This window comes from Macaca mulatta, chromosome 1 (genome assembly GCF_049350105.2).
Source record: "Macaca mulatta isolate MMU2019108-1 chromosome 1, T2T-MMU8v2.0, whole genome shotgun sequence".
NCBI lineage: Eukaryota > Metazoa > Chordata > Mammalia > Primates > Cercopithecidae > Macaca > Macaca mulatta.
Window position 1 is genome coordinate 125385209 of NC_133406.1, and position 16918 is coordinate 125402126.

The 16918-nt window shown below is 35.7% G+C and overlaps 1 protein-coding gene across 1 annotated transcript in view; it reads right to left on the minus strand.

Moving 5' to 3' along the window:
* Positions 1-16619, minus strand: part of SYCP1 (synaptonemal complex protein 1) — a 116953-nt gene extending 100334 nt beyond the window's left edge. The window contains exons 1-7 of the mRNA XM_077950631.1: positions 16480-16619; positions 15396-15480; positions 14803-14846; positions 14584-14637; positions 13369-13533; positions 12282-12349; positions 11294-11367 (exon numbers count right to left, since the gene is read on the minus strand). Of these exons, the coding sequence (XP_077806757.1) occupies positions 11294-11367; positions 12282-12349; positions 13369-13533; positions 14584-14637; positions 14803-14846; positions 15396-15480; positions 16480-16587 (598 nt within the window). The 5' untranslated portion in view covers positions 16588-16619. The remainder of the gene's footprint in view (positions 1-11293; positions 11368-12281; positions 12350-13368; positions 13534-14583; positions 14638-14802; positions 14847-15395; positions 15481-16479) is intronic.
* Between the last annotated feature and the right edge of the window lie 299 nt (positions 16620-16918).

The window sequence follows — 16918 nt, forward strand, 5'->3', positions numbered from 1 at the left end:
ATGTATTAGATTATAAATGCTTATTTATGCTTTATATAAAAGAAATGAATGACAGCAATGATACAAAAGATGGGAGGAGGCCAGGCATGGTGGCTCAAGCCTGTATTCCCAGCACTTTGGCAGGCGGAGGAGGGTGGATCACTTGAGGTCAAGAGTTCAAGACCAGTCTGCCCAACATGACAAAACCCTGTCACTACTAAAAATACAAAAATTAGCCGGGCTTGGTGGTGGGCACCTGTAATCTCAGCTACTCAGGAGGTTGAAACACAAGAATCACTTGACCCCGGGAGGTGGAGGTTGCAGTGAACTGAGATGGCACCACTGCACTCCAATCTGGGCAACAGAACAAGACTCTGTATCCAAAAAAAAGAAAAAAATAAAAGATGGGAGGAAAGAATTATAAGGTACCCATAGAAACCTTGAAGCAGTAGAGGGTTATTTGAAAGTGGACTTGGATTACTGTAAATATATATTGCAAACTCTAGTGAAATCACTTTAAAAAGTAAAAATAGAAGTATAACTAATATTCTAAGAAAGGAGAGAAAATGGAATCACAGGAAAGGCTCAATTAAAACCACAAATAGTATAAAAAGTGTAAAAGACAAAAATAGGAACAAAGAACAGGACAACAAATAGAAAAACAGTAATAAATATGGTAGATAATAATCCAACTATATCAATAATCACTTTGAATGACAATAGTCTAAATGACCGACTAAGAGATTGTCAGAGTGGATCAGAAAACAATACCCAACTACATGCTGTCTATAAGAAACTCACTTTAAATGTAAAAACACATCTAGAATAAAAGTAAATGGATATAGATATACCATATTAACACTAATCACAAGAAAGCATATTAACACTAATCAAAAGAAATTTTAAAACTTCCACTCTACAAAAGAGAATGTCAAGAAAATGAGAATACAAACCACAGACTGGGAGAAAATGTCTGCAAAAGAAACATCTTTTAAAGGACTGTTATCTATAATATACAGACTCAAATACTGTTAAGTCTTTTCTCTTATTGTTGATTAAAATTCAACAATAAGAAAACAAGCAACTTGATTAAAAAAATGGGCCAAAGACTTTAACAGACACCTTACAAAAGGAGACATACAGACGGCAAATAATCATATAAAAAAGAGTAGCTATATTAATTTCAGACACAGCCAACTTCAAAGCAAGGAAAGTTGTCAGATACAAAGAGGGCCATTTCAAAATGCTTTTACAGCTGAGCACAGTGGTTCATGCCTGTAATCCCAGTACTTTTGAGAGGCTGAGGATGGAGGACTACTTAAGTCCAAGAGTTCGAGACCAGCCTAGGCAACATAGCAAAATCCACCTCTACAAAAAATAGAAAAATCAGTCAGGCATGGTGCTACACACCTATAGTCCCCACTACTCAAGAGGCTGAGGTAAGATATTCCCTTGAGCCCAGGATTTCAAGGCTGCAGTGAACTGTGATCACATCATTGCACTGCAGTCTGGGTGACAGAGCAACACTCTGTATCAAAAAAATAAATAAATAATAATAAAATGCTTTTGGGTCAATTCTCCAAGAAGATATAACAATGTTTAACATGTATAGGTCTAGCAATACGGTGTCAAAATACATAAAGCAAAAACTGGTAGAACTGCAAGGAGAAATAAATTAATCCTCTATTATAGCTGAAGCTTTCAACAACTCTATCAGAAATGGACAGATTCAGCAGGCAGAAAATCAGTAAGACATGTAGGTTGAGTGTCCCTTATCCAAAATGTTTGGGACCAGAACAATTAATATATCAGATTTCAGATTTTTTCTTAGATTTTAGAATATTTCCATTGTGTTTACCAGTCGAGCATCCCCAATCTGAAAATCCAAAATTTGAAATGCTCCAATGAGCATTTTCCTTTGAGCATCAATTTTGGCACTCAATTGGATCTTGGAGTATCTTAGATTTGGGATTTTTGGATTAGGGCTGCTTAACCTGTAGTTGGATTCAATAAAACCATCAATCACCTTGACATCTACAGACTGCTTAATCCAACAATAACATACATAGTCTTCTGAAGCTCACATGGAACATTCATCAAGATAGACCATATTCTGGGCCATAAAACACACCTTAACAAATTTAAAAGATTATAAATTGTACAGTATCTGCTCTCAGATCACAATGGAATTAAACCAGAAATAAATAACAGAAGGATAGCTGGAAAATCACAAAATGCCTGGAGATTAACCAAGACACTTCTAAATACCACCTGAGTCAAAGAAGAAATCTCAAGAGAAATTCAAAAATATTTTGAACTAAATGAAAATTAAAACACACATTATCGAAATCTGTGGGATACAGGAAAAACTGAGAGGAAAATTTATAGCATTGAATGCATAAATTGGAAAAGACTATCTGAAATCAATCATCTAAATTTCTGCTGTAGGCAACTAGAAAGAGAAGAGCAAATTAAATCCAAACTAAGAAGGAGAAAAGAAGTAATGAAAATTAGAGTAAAAACCATGAAAGTGAAAACAGAAAATCAATAATTTTTAAAAATCAATGAAACCAAAAGCTGGTTATTTGAAAAGATCGATAAAATCAATAAATTCTAGCCAGGCTAAGAAAAAGAGAGAAGATTCAAATTACTAATACATAAATGAAAAAGGAGACATCAATACAAACCCCACGGATGTTAAAATGAAGACATATTATGAACAATTCTATGCCCACAAATTTGCTAACCTAAATGGAATGGACCAACTGTCAAAAGACACAACTGCCAAAACTCACAGAATTAAAAATAGGCAATATGAATAAGCCTATATCTATTAAAGAAATTAAGTCAATAATTAATAACCCTCCAAAACAGAAAGCACCAGACCTGCCAGCTTCACTGGTGAATTCTACGAACATTTAAGGAAGAAATTATACCAATTCTCTACTATCTCTTTCAGAAGATAGAAGCAGAGGGAATATTTTCTGATTCATTCTATGATGCCAGCAGTACCCTAATACCAAAACCAGACAAAGACATTATAAGAAAACTACAGACAAATAATCTCTCACAAACACAGATACAAAAATACTCAACAAAATATTAGCAAATCAAATCCAATAATGTATAAAAGGAGCCGACACAGTGGCCCACACCTAAAATCCCAATTCCAGCTACTCAGGAGACTGAAGTGGGAGGATTGCTTGAGGCCAAAAGTTTGAGACTAGCCTGGGCAACACAGCAAGATCCCATCTCTAAAAAGAAATTTTAAAAATTATCTGGGTGCAGTGGCACACACCTATAGTCTCAGCCACTGAGGAGGCTGAGGCAGGAGGATCACTTGAGCCCAGGAGTTCAAGGCTATAGTGAGCTATGATCATGCCTGTGAAAAGCCACTGCACTCCAGCCTGGGTAACAGAGCAAGATCCTGTCTCAAAAAAAAATAATAATAATAAAGTATAAAAAGAATTATACAACACACAACCAAATGGAATGCAGTCAAGGTATGCAAGGCTGGCTCAGCATTTTAAATCAATTATTGTAATCCATCACATAACAGGCTAAAAAAATTACATGATCATATCAATAGATATAGAAAAATTATTTGACAAAGTCCAACACCCATTCATGATAAAAACTCCTAGTAAACTAGGAATAGAAGGAAACTTGCTCAACCTAATAAAGAATATCTACAGAAATCTATAGCTAATATCATACTTAATGGTGAGAAACTAGAAGCTTTCCCACTAAGATCAGGAACAACGCAAGGATGTCCCCTCTCACCATTCTTTTCAACATTGTCCTTAAAGTTTCAATTAATACAATAAAACAAAAAAAGGAAACAAATGGAATCAGATTGAGAATAAAGAAATAAAAACTATTTTTTTTCACAGATAACATAGCTGTCTGTACAGAAAATTTGAAAGAATCAACAGCAAAAAAATCCTGGAACTAATAAGCAATTACAGCAAGGTTGCATGATACAAGGTCAATATACTATACAAAAGTCAATCATTTTCCTATACACCAGCAATGAATAAGTGGAATTTGAAATTGAAAACACAATACCATTTACATTAGTATACAAAAAAAAATGAAATACTTAGGCACAAATCTAACAAAACATGTGCAAGAGTTATATGAGGAAAACTATAAAATTTTGATGAAAACAATCAAATAATAATTAAATCAATAGAGAAATATTCCATGATCATGGATAGGAAGATTCAATATTGTCAAGATGTCAGTCCTTCCCAACTTGATCTACAGATTCAATGCAATCCCAGTAAAAATCTCAGCAAGTCATATTGTGGATATCTACAAACTGATTCTGAAGTTTATATGGTGAGGCAAAAGACTCAGAAGAGCCAACACGACATTAAAGGAGAAGAACAAAGTTGGAGAACTGATACTACTCAAATTCAAGACTTACTATAAAGCTACAGTAATCAACATAGTGAGGGATTAGTGGGGAAAAGAGACAAAGAGATCAAAGGAACAAAATGGAGAGTCCAGAAATAGACCCAAATAAATATAGTCAACTGATCTTTGACAAGGGAGTAACAAATAGACCCAAATAAATAGTCAACTGATCTTTGACAAAGGAGTAACAGCTATAAAATAGAGAAAAGATGGTCTTTTCAAAAAATGATGCTGAAGCAAGTGGACATCTACATGCAAAAAAAAAAAAATCTGGACACGGATCTTACAACCTTAAAAAAAATTAACTAAAAATGTATCATAGATCTAAATGTAAAATACAAACCATAAAACTCCAAGATAAATAGGAGAAAACCTGGATGATCTTGGGTATCACAATGACTTTTTTTTTTTTTTAGATACAATAACAAAGATACAATCCATGAAAGAAATAATTCATGAGCCGGACTTCATTAAAATTAAAAACTTCTGCTCTCGCCGGGCGTGTGGCTCAAGCCTGTAATCCCAGCACTTTGGGAGGCCGAGACGGGCGGATCATGAGGTCAGGAGATCGAGACTATCCTGGCTAACACGGTGAAACCCCGTCTCTACTAAAAAAATACAAAAAACTAGCTGGGCGAGGTGGCAGGCGCCTGTAGTCCCAGCTGCTCGGGAGGCTGAGGCAGGAGAACGGTGTGAACCCAGGAGGCGGAGCTTGCAGTGAGCTGAGATCTGGCCACTGCACTCCAGCCTGGGCGACAGAGCGAGACTCCGTCTCAAAAAATAAATAAATAAATAAATAAATAAATAAATAAATAAATAAAATAAATAAAAATAAAAACTTCTGCTCTCCAAAAAATAATGTCAAGAGAATGAGAATACAAGCTGCAGACTGGGAGAAAATGTCTGCAAAAGAAACATCTGATAAAGGACTGTTTTCTATAATACACAAAGACTCAAAATTGTTAAGTCTTTTTTCTTATTGTTGACTAACAATAAGAAAATAAGCAATCTGATTTAAAAATGGGCCAAAGACCTTAACAGACACCTTACCAAAGGAGACATACAGATGGAAAATAATCATATGAAAAGATTCCCATCATATGTCATCAGAGAAATGCAATTTAGAACAACGAGATACCAATACACACCCCTATTCGAATGGCCAAAATCCAGAACTTTGACGACACCAAATCCTGGTGAGAGTATAGAACAATAGAAACTCTCATTCACTGCTGGTGGAAATAAAAATTGTACACCCAATTTGGAAGACAGTTTGGCAGTTTCTTACAAAACTAAACATACTTTTACCATATGATCCAGGAATTGTGCTCCTTGGTATTTACCTAAAGGAGTTTAAAATGTCCACACAAAAGCCTGCACATGGATACTTATAGCAGCTTTATTCATAACTGCCAAAACTTAGAAGCAACCAAGATGTCCTTTAGTAGGTGAATGGATAAATAAGCTGTGGTATGTGCAAACAATGAATGGAATATTATTCAGTGCTTAAAAAATGAACTATCAAGTGATGAAAAGACATGGAGGAACCTTGAATGCATATTACTAAGTGAAAGAAGCCAATCTGAAAAGGCCACATACTGTAGGATTCCAACTACCTAACATTCTGGAAAAGGCAAAATTATGGAGACAGTTAAAAGATCAGTGGTTACCAGGGTAAGGTGTAGAGAATCAACAGGCAGAACACAGAATTTTAGTGCAATGAAACTATTCTGTATTATACTATAATGGGGGATATATTTGTCCAAACCCATAGAATGTACAATACCAAGAGTGAACACTAATGTAAACTATGAACTTTGGACAATCATGATGTGGCAATGTAGGTTCATCAATTGTAACAAATGTGCCACTCTGGTGAGGTATGTTGATAATGGGAGAGGTTATATATGCATGGGACAAAAGCTTTGCAAACTGGAATCTACATAAAACCCAGAACTATCCTTGAGTAGACCCAGAACTATACTTGAGTAGAGCATACATTAAACAGACCCAGGGGCAGCACAGCAAAGGCATTAAAAATTGAACTGATATTGGAACTCCCACACTGAAAAGGCAAGACAGAACCTATTATGAACCTAAGTGAGCTGACTGCCTGTTAGAAAATAAACAAACATTCTCTAGGAAATCTGAAGAGGACTCAGATTCTCACAACATAATATTCAAAATGTCCAGGACATAATCCAGAATTGCTGAACATTCAATGAACTAGGAAAATTTAACCATTCTAAGTCTCAAATTAATAATTATTACCTAAGATAGTTGATGAGATAACCAATAAAACTAGGATCTATGGGAAAAAAATCTCAGAAATGGACCCCAAGATATTCCAGACATTGGCATTACTGGATACAACTATGTTTATTATGTTCATAGAGATAAAAAGTAGAGCTTTAAAAAGTCAGCAAAGAACTTAAAATTCTGGAAAGTGACCCTACAAATTTTTAAAGAACCAGCTAATACTCAACCAGTAAATACAGTAACAGAAATTAAGACATCAACTGGCCGGGCGCGGTGGCTCAAGCCTGTAATCCCAGCACTTTGGGAGGCCGAGACGGGCGGATCACGAGGTCAGGAGATCGAGACCATCCTGGCTAACACAGTGAAACCCCGTCTCTACTAAAAATACAAAAACTTAGCCGGGCGAGGTGGCAGGCGCCTGTAGTCCCAGCTACTCGGGAGGCTGAGGCAGGAGAATGGCGTGAACCCGGGAGGCGGAGCTTGCAGTGAGCTGAGATCCGGCCACTGCACTCCAGCCTGGGTGACAGAGCGAGACTCCGTCTCAAAAAAAAAAAAAAAAAAAAAAGACATCAACTGATAAATTTTAAAACAGACAAGAAGTAACTAAATACAAAATCAGTAAACTAGAAGAGAGGTTAGAAGAAATTATGTGGGCCAGGGCAGTGGCTAATACCTATAATCCCAACATTTTGGGAGGCCAACGTGGGAAGATCACTTGAACTCAGGAGTTTGAGACTATCCTGGGCAACATGGCGAAATCCTATCTCTAAAAAAATACAAAAATTAGACAGGCCTGGTTTTGTGCGGCTGTAGTCCTAGCTACTTGGGAAGCTGAGGTAGGAAGATTGCTTGAGCTTGGGATGCGGGGTTTATAGTGAGCCAAGATGGAACCACCGCACTCCAGCCTGGGCAACAGTGTGAGACCACCCCCCGCCCCAAAAAAAAAAAAAAAGAAAAAAGTATCCTGAGTGGAGTACAGTGAGAAAAAAGATGAAAAATACATACAGAATCAGAAATACAGAACAGTGACCTCATTATCGTGACCTGAAAAGATTGAACAGGCTCTCATCTCAGGGACTTTGCACTTAACTGCTTCCTCTGCCTGAAATATTCTTTCCCAAAATAGATGGCCCACTCCCTTACTTTATTCAGGTCTCTACCCAATGTCACTTAATCAGAAAAAACTTCCCAATCACACTGTCCCAAAATATTATCTCCTTAAGCAGTTATCACCTAACATACATTTTATTTATTCACTATGATCTGTATCCTCCCCCCTCACTAGACTGTATACTCTTTTTTTTTAAAGTTCTGCGATACATGTGCAGAATGTGTAGGTTTGTTACATAGGTATACACGTGCCATGGTGGTTCGCCACACCTATCAACCCATAATCTAGGTTTTAAGCCCCACATGCATTAGGTATTTGTCCTAATGCTCTCCCTCCCCTTGCCCCCATCTCCCGACAGGCCCCAATGTGTGATGTTCCCCTCCCTGTGTCCATGTGTTCTCATTGTTCAGCTCCCACTTATGGGTGAGAACATTTGGTGTTTGGTTTTCTGTTCCTGTATTAGTTTGCTGAGAATGATGGTTCCCAGCTTCATCCATGTCCCTGCGAAGGATGTGAACTCATTCTTTTACAGAAAAAAAAGAATCCCATTTAAAAAGTGGGCAAAGGATATAAACAGACATTTCTCAAAAGAAGACATTTATGCTTCCAACAAACATATGAAAAAAAGTTCATCATCACTGGTCATTAGAGAAATGCAAATCAAAAACCACAGTGAGATATTATCTCACGCCAGTTAGAATGGCGATTGTTAAAATGTCAGGAAACAACAGATGCTGGCGAGACTGTGGAGAAATAGGAACTTTTTTCTTTGAGAAGAGCTCTTGCTCTGCTGCCAGGCTGGAGTGCAGTGGCATGATCTCAGCTCACTGCAACCTCTGCCTCCCAGGTTTAAGCGATTCCCCTGCCTCAGTCTCCCAAGTAGCTGGGACTACAGGTGTGTGCCACCACGCCCAGCTAATTTTTTTTGTATTTTAGTAGAGATGGGGTTTCACCATGTTGGCCAGGCTGGTCTCGATCTCTTGACCTCATGATCTGCCTGCTTCAGCCTCCCAAAGTGCTGGGATTACAGGCGTGAGCCCCTGTGCCCAGCCTAGGAACACTTACACTGTTGGTGGGAGTGTAAATTAGTTCAACCATTGTGGAAGACGGTGTGGTGATTCCTCAGGGAAATAGAACCAGAAATACCATTTGACCCACCAATCCCATTACTGGGTATATACCCAAAGGATTAAATTCTACTATAAAGACACATGCACAAGTTTATTGCAGCACTATTTACAATAGCAAAGACTTGGAACCAACCCAAATGCCCATCAATGACAGAATGGATAAAGAAAATGTGGCACATATACACCATGGAATATATACTCTTGTAAGAGTAGAGACTTTGTTCACTGCTGTTTTTCATCAGCATCTAGAAGATTTCGTGACATAGCAGGCGCTAAAAAAAATATTGAATGAATGAATAAAAGAAAGAAAAAAGCACCACAATAACAAAAAGACTGGTCAACAACTTAAGGCAAGAATCTGTATAGAGTTTACACTAATAATAAGGCAAGTATCAAGACTTTAAAAAAAAAAAACTTTCTACATGTCACATCAAGACATACCTCAACTTTAGTCTATTAAAGAGACAAGCTTGAAAAATGTTGGGTTCTCTAAACCTTCCTCACCATCTGATCTCTAACTTAGCTAAAAACTAAATGTAAGAAAGAACTGTCGCCAGGCGCAGTGGCTCACGCCTGTAATTTCAGCTCTTTGGGAGGCTGAGGCGGGTGGATTACGAGGTCAAGAGATGGAGACCATCCTGGCCAACATGGTGAAAGCCCGTCTCTACTAAAAATACAAAAAAATTAGCCAGGCGTGGTGGCAGGTGCCTGTAGTCCCAGCTACTCAGGAGGCTGAGGCAGGAGAATCACCTGAACCTGAGAGGCGGAGGTTGCAGTGAGCCGAGATTGTGCCACTGCACTCCAGCCTGGCCACAGAGTGAGACTCCATCTAAAAAAAAAAAAAAGAAAGAAAAAAAAGAAAGAACTATCAGACTTGTCTCTCTAACCCAAGTTATTTTCTGCAAGATAGCCAATGCACTATCCTTTTACCCTATCACTGTACTTTTCACCACTTTTTATATCTAGGCAGAAAAATTTAATCTTGAATGTTGAATACACAGGATATAGCAGAGGAGCTGGTAGTGGCATGGTACATTCTGGAAGATATATATAGTTTTAAAAAGCAAGGTACTACAGGCAGGGACTAAAAATAAAAAACCTGGCCGGGCGCCGTGGCTCAAGCCTATAATCCCAGCATTTTGAGAGGACAAGATGGGAGGATCACCTAAGGTCAGGAGGTCAAGACCAGCCTGGCTAACGTGGTGAAACCCCGTTTCTACTAAAAATACAAAAAATTAGCCAGCCGTGGTGGTACGTGCCTGTAATCCCAGCTACTCGGAAGGCTAAGGAAGAAGAATTGCCTGAACCCAGGAGGCGGAGGTTGCAGTAAGCCAAGATTGCACCATTACACTCCAGCTTTGGCAACAAGAACGAAACTACATCTCAAAAAAAAAAAAAAGAATAAAACACCTAACAGTCAATGTTAGAAATAACGATAATAATAATAATAAAATACCCAACATTTATTGAGCACTTTGCACTGTTCTAAGCATATTTATTAACATTTAATTCTCAGGACAATACTAAGAGGCATTTAATTAATAAACAGAGTGACAGAGAGACTACATAATTTACTCAAATTATTCAAGCTCCCCAGGTGGACAAAGACTGAAAGTCTAAATTTGAGCACAGGCTGTCTAATCCTTAAGCCCAAGCTGTTAAGTAGTAAGCTGCATGATACAAATTAAAATTTTTACCGAAGAAAAATAGAGACTATCCTGAAAAAGCAGGCAGACAGTATTTCCCAATGGATTCTTGGCAGAAACAAAGTAAAGTCAGTGTCAAATTATGGCAAAAATAAAGACTATTATTTTTTATAATCACACATTTTTTTTTCATCAAAATGGGAAAAAAATCCTACTTTACAATTTAAAAAAATGAAAACATGCTTAAAAATTTTTACACTGTTCTTTCACATACACAACACAACCATATTGTAATATTTCAAAAGAATGTTTCTTTAGGAAAAATTTGATAATTCTATTTAGATTGAATATAAACATTGCACCACTGCTCATAAATACAATGGCTTTAGCAAAGCCTCTACTGCTATTTTCTATTATGAGCATGGCTATGTATCTTATTCTTGATTGAATTTCCTAGTTGTTCCAGACAAAGATTAGTCTCAAAATCATACCTTACCTGAAACCAGGATTAACTATAAATACCAAGAATATACCTTTTGACATATATTACCTTTCAAAAATTTTTGAGCTTTCAAAACTCAAAGAACTGTGACTCTCCTTATTACTTACATAAAAATAGTCTGAGGCACATATAATTTGTTCAAATCAGAATTGGTTCCAAAAATTAAAAAGACAATTTCTTCCCCTCTCCACCTCTACCAGTAAAATAAATGAATAAAATCACATAAAACAAGAAAGATACTTACATTTCTTTGTCTTTTCTGCAGATCTAGCACAGGTTTCTTTGAGTAGATTACATAAATGCCTTGTGGCATTATTCCTGAAACAAAAGAAAGAGTTTGCCTGTGTGTAATCTGATTCCAAAGCAAAATCACATTGTGTTATGAAATATATTGTTACAATTTTTAAGAAATTTTTAAAATATTATAATATTTGGTATATATCACGTTATTCATAAATGACTATATGAAGAAACAGTGGGTTGACTATACTACTAGCAAAGATGATTTAGTAATTGCCTCCCTTTAAAAGTAAAAGTTCTAGTAACTGGCCACTAAAATAAACAAATAAAAGTGACAGCTCCTTAACAAGTTTCTACCCAAGTTGCTATCAATAAATTTTCAGTAGACAGGTCTAGATTTACCTAAGGAAAATAATGAGAATAGGTTGGGCCATTCATTAACAAATTAATATATGTCTAACCTTCAAAACACAAAATAAGGTAACTTTCTGATTAGGCATTCATTATGTGAATAATGAGACCTGTGACTATCTTGAAGTTACTAACACATATGGCAGTTAGACTTAATTTTCTAACTTATCATTTTTCTGTAGAAATAAACTGTTACATTTTCAAAAACAGGAATTTGAGTAAGAATTAACTTGGAACTAAATTAAGCCCTATTTTGTAAGTACTGTACTCAAGGCAGCAGTGAAACAGACAACATACATAGGTAGTTGCAGATACAGAATTATCAGGCATCTTTTTTGACACCAAGGAATGTTTATTCCTGATGCCTGACATTTTAAAAAGGAAGCTGTTAGTCAGTGACCACAGTTTGCCAAACACAAGAATGTATGTCTTCCTTTTTCCATAGCACTCAGATATAATTCTACTTATAAATTCATATTATATAACATATAGAAAGTGCTCAATACATTTTTGAAAATTATTTTAGTAGTAAATTTGGAATAAAAAATGTGAAAGAACAAATTCATTAAATTACTACTTACTCTTTTATTAAATCTTTATTTTCTTGAATTCCTTCTTCTAATTTCAAACTTACTTTTTCATTTCCAAACTAATTTATAAAACAGAACAGTTCATCACATTTTGCTTATTAGCAAAAATAAACATGAATATAATCATTAAGCAGTATTTCTTTACTAATGCACAATAGTCTAAAAGAATTTTCTTTCCACATAAAAATGAAACATTTTTGTAATAGCTTATGATTTCCTTTAAGAATATGGCCTTCATCAATCTAAAATAAAGATGGCTAAATCATCTCCAAAAAACATTCAACAATATTTTAATGCAATATTATCTTCTCTAAATATTTTGAAGTAATGTTTTATCTTTGTGCTAACACAATGTCACATTTTAACATTTTTTTCACTTTATGCTACACAAAAAGTTACACAGTTTCCGCCGGGCGCGGTGGCTCACGCCTGTAACCCCAGCACTCTGGGAGGCCGAGGCAGGCAGATCACAAGGTCTAGGAGTTCAAGATGAGCCTGGCCAATATGGTGACATCCCGTTTTTACTAAAAATACAAAGATTAGCCGGGCGTGGTGGCAGGTGCCTGTAGTCCCAGCTACTTGGGAGGCTGAGGCAGAAGAATCACTTGAACCCGGGAGGCGGAGGTTGCAGGGAGCTGAGATGGTGCCACTGCACTCCAGCCTGGGTGACAGAGGGAGACTCTCTCTCAAAAAAATAAATAAATAAATAGTTACACAGTTTAAAATTTAAAGTGTTATCTGCAACTATTGTACTCTAAGAGAATATATTTATATAAAACATCAATAGGAATAAAAATTGAAACTCTTTATAAAAATTAGAATCATTAAATCAATTTTTATATAAAGTGATTTATTATTTCCCTAATCATTTGCACTAAACATTATACAACTTGTCCTCTATGCTTATTCTTAAAGTTAAAATGTATCCAGTATTGATGTAACTTTTAAAAAGCATTATCCTTAAAATATTCATCACAAAAACAAGATCAATGCAATTTATCCCAAATAATACTCTACTTTCAACAGTATTATGATAAGATTTACTATACTATGTTTACAATTCAAAATTTTATCATACTTGCAGTTCTTGAATGGCTTTTCGCTGTGCTTCAATTATCTTTCTGTTTTCTTGCAACTTATTTTCTTTCTGTTTCAGTTCAGCTTCTATACTTACTTTCCATTTTTTTATCTTTTCAGCCTCTTTATACAGTTTTGAATACACTCTGCTCAATGCCTCTGAATTCTATTAAAATAGGTTTTCAAAAATTAATTGTTCAAAATTCTAATATAACCAAACTACGGTTGCCTACTGAAAATATCCATATACTAATAGTTGAGACCAAATGTTTCCTCAATTTAAGCACTAATAGCATACTGAAAGCCACATTAACTCTGTTAAACTACTAAGGCAATATTAACTACTTCATTAAAGTTATTGGTCATTTGACTAAATTATACCTTGCTGAATAAAATGAAATGGCTCCATAAAAATATTTTAGTTAGTGAGAGGATCTGGCTGGTTAAAAGCTAAAATAAATCAAACTATAAAAATCTATAAATCTTAACAATGGTCTTGAAACACTTTGATTATACAAACAGTTTGAAGATTCACTAAAGGACATGAAGTTTAAAATATAATGACAAGAAAAATAAAAGTGAACACAAGATATCATTTCATCAAGTCTGATGTTTTAGATAGATTTCCTGCCTTCTTTTAAATCCACATTATATTGTAAATATCAGAGATTTTTAATCACATCAATTTCTGCTGGTTGATAACTTTTTCTTATAAAAATATATAAATAAGTTCTATATATTTTAAACTGTTTGGTACTATAATCACAGCAACAAATATCTAGTACCTTACCAGGCTGTGGAATTTCTCTTCATTTTAAAGACATCTATATGCCATAAATAAGAAATATCTTTATAACTAAAATCAAAAGTATATAGCATGTCCTACAAATTCCTTATACAATAAACCAGCCAACCAGTCAATTTCATGTATTAATTAAAGGCTGATTTTGTAAAATACTCTCTTGATACTATACTTTTCACGTACAGTACCCATTTCCCCTCCTCTTGATTTCATGGTCTAAAACGAAATTGCCTCTACATAAATGGAACTTTCATAACCCAAAAAATACAGAAGCAGGAAAAAAGGTTTTAAAGGATATATCTTAAAACATTAACCAAATAATAATCCTTTTGAAGCTTCAAAAGAAATATACATATAGGTAATAAGTTATATTCCAATTATAAGAAATTTAATATGAATGGAAAATCTTCTGACCTCCAAATCAGAGTCTTTTAGTCCTTCCTGATAGTGACAGTCAGAATTACCAACCTAAAAAAATAGATGTTTCTATAAGAAAATACTTCTGATAAGAGCTTCCAAATAATAACAATTAAATACAGAAGACTAGTAATGCAATAACTAAAGACTGTTTTCTTCAAATAAGCAGTTCATTACCTAAACAGGTTATATCTGTATGTACTATGCTTAACTGACCTGCTCAAGCATGGGCAAGAAATTAACTTTTTGTAAAGCAGGATCTGCAAGATAAAAGACGACAGGTATTAAATATGCCAACATCTTTTTTTCTTTCTTTCTTTCTTTTTTTTTTTTTTTTTTTTTTTTCTTTTTTTGAGAGAGAGAGGGCGTCTGGTTCTGTTGCTTAGACTAGAGGGCAGTGGCGCCATCATGGCTCACTGTAGCCTCAAAGCCTCCATCTCTAGGGCTCAAATGATCCACCTTAACCTCCCAAGTAGCTGGGACTGCAGGCACATGCCACCACGTCCAGCTAGTTTTGGGGGTGGTGGGGTTTGTTTGTTGTTTTTTTTTTGGACAGACAGGATCTCCTTATGTTGCCCAGGCTGGTCTCACACTCCTGGCCTCAAGTGATCCCCCTCCCTCAGCTCCCTCCCAAAATGCTGGAATTACAGGTGTTAGCCACTGTGTCCAGCCTTATTTTTTATATTAAGTATTATATCTAGCTTTTGTGTCAATAATACTGATATAATACATTATATTTTCAATAACTAGCGATATATATAACACAATGTTTCCATATAAGCTGATACACTGCTTTTCCAGGCTCTTACCTGAATCAATGTTTTCCCCATTTTTGGAGAGATTAGTCATTGCAAATGGAAACTCAAAATCATCTTCAGTACATTTGTTGAAACTCTAGAGACACAAAGAAGTTCTTAAATATGCTGTTTCATACCACTCTGATACTAATAGTGTAATATATACATATGTAATATACACCTGCTTAAAGAGGTCACTATAATTGCAAATCCTTTAACATACATACATGTTTAAAATATCAAATGCGTTTTCTATATAAACAAAGAAAAACTTCTAATTAGATATTTCCACTTGTAAGATGAAGCTAAACTATAAATTACTCAATATATGGCTTTGTAGGTATTCAAGAATAACAGTAAATCTAACTAGTAGTATAGAATAATATTAGCAGATTGCTTCAGTTTATGATTTCCCTTGATAGAATTAAAGATTGTCTTTACTCAATAGCATTTAATAATATATTATTGCCTATAGCAGCAACAAGAATTTTTTTACAGCATATACAAGTAAAATATTCATTGCATCATTGCATCTCCAATATAAGGATCCAGATGATAAATTTTTTAAAATAATTTTTTTAAAGCTCTGTTTCACCTGGGAAACTTGGTATAATTCCTCCTATCCAATGATAACTCCATTACACAAATGAATTTCCCTCTTTGTCCTATCCACTAGGAAGCTCAGAGTCAAATCTGAAGCCCAGTCACAACACGAATTATTACTCATATATAGGCATTTGTCCAAATAGTCCTCATTTTTCTTGATAATTTTCCTAATTTTCTCCTAACATATTCTACTGCCTTGTAGTATCTGTCCTATAAGTTGCCTCGAATCAAATACGGGAAGAAGGAGGATTAAAATAAGCAGGTTCCACTATGTATGCAGAGTTCTACGGCAGCAGTTATTATTTAAATGAATGATGCCTACATAATAATGCTCACTGTTCATTTAAAGCAATGGGATTCAAAATTCTTGGGTAAATGACACCATTTATTGAGAAGAAATAATTATAAAACACCACCAGGAAGAAAGTACACTTTTCTTCATTTCCCTAAAGTTAAGAAGAGTCCAATTAAGAGTCACATGGAAATTTACCTTGAAGAAAGTGGAATCTCCTCCCAGGGTCTGAGGTTTCACCGCAGACACCTGACTGCTGCTTAATCTCGGTGGTACGAACAACGTAAAGGGCTTTTGCTTTTCCATTTTCTGTTACGGTTGTAAATATCTACTGCCCTGGGGGCGGGAGGGGAAGGAAAGTTTTTTTCACCGTGTGCCGTGAATACACTATGTATTCTTTAAAGTGATGTTTACAAACTAAATGGCTAAAAAAAAAAGGAATCCACGGGGCTCTCGCTACAGTGGAGCCCTACAAGGTCGCTCACCGCGGAGTGGGCAAAGGGATAAACCCTCGTTTCCTTCTCCCTTTCGCCCCACCGCCCGCCGCCACGCTGGCCTGAAAAGCAAGCCCGTTCCCTTCTCCTGCCCTGGTAAATTCCACCACATCGCCAGGAGGAACTGTGTAAGTTCCTGGACC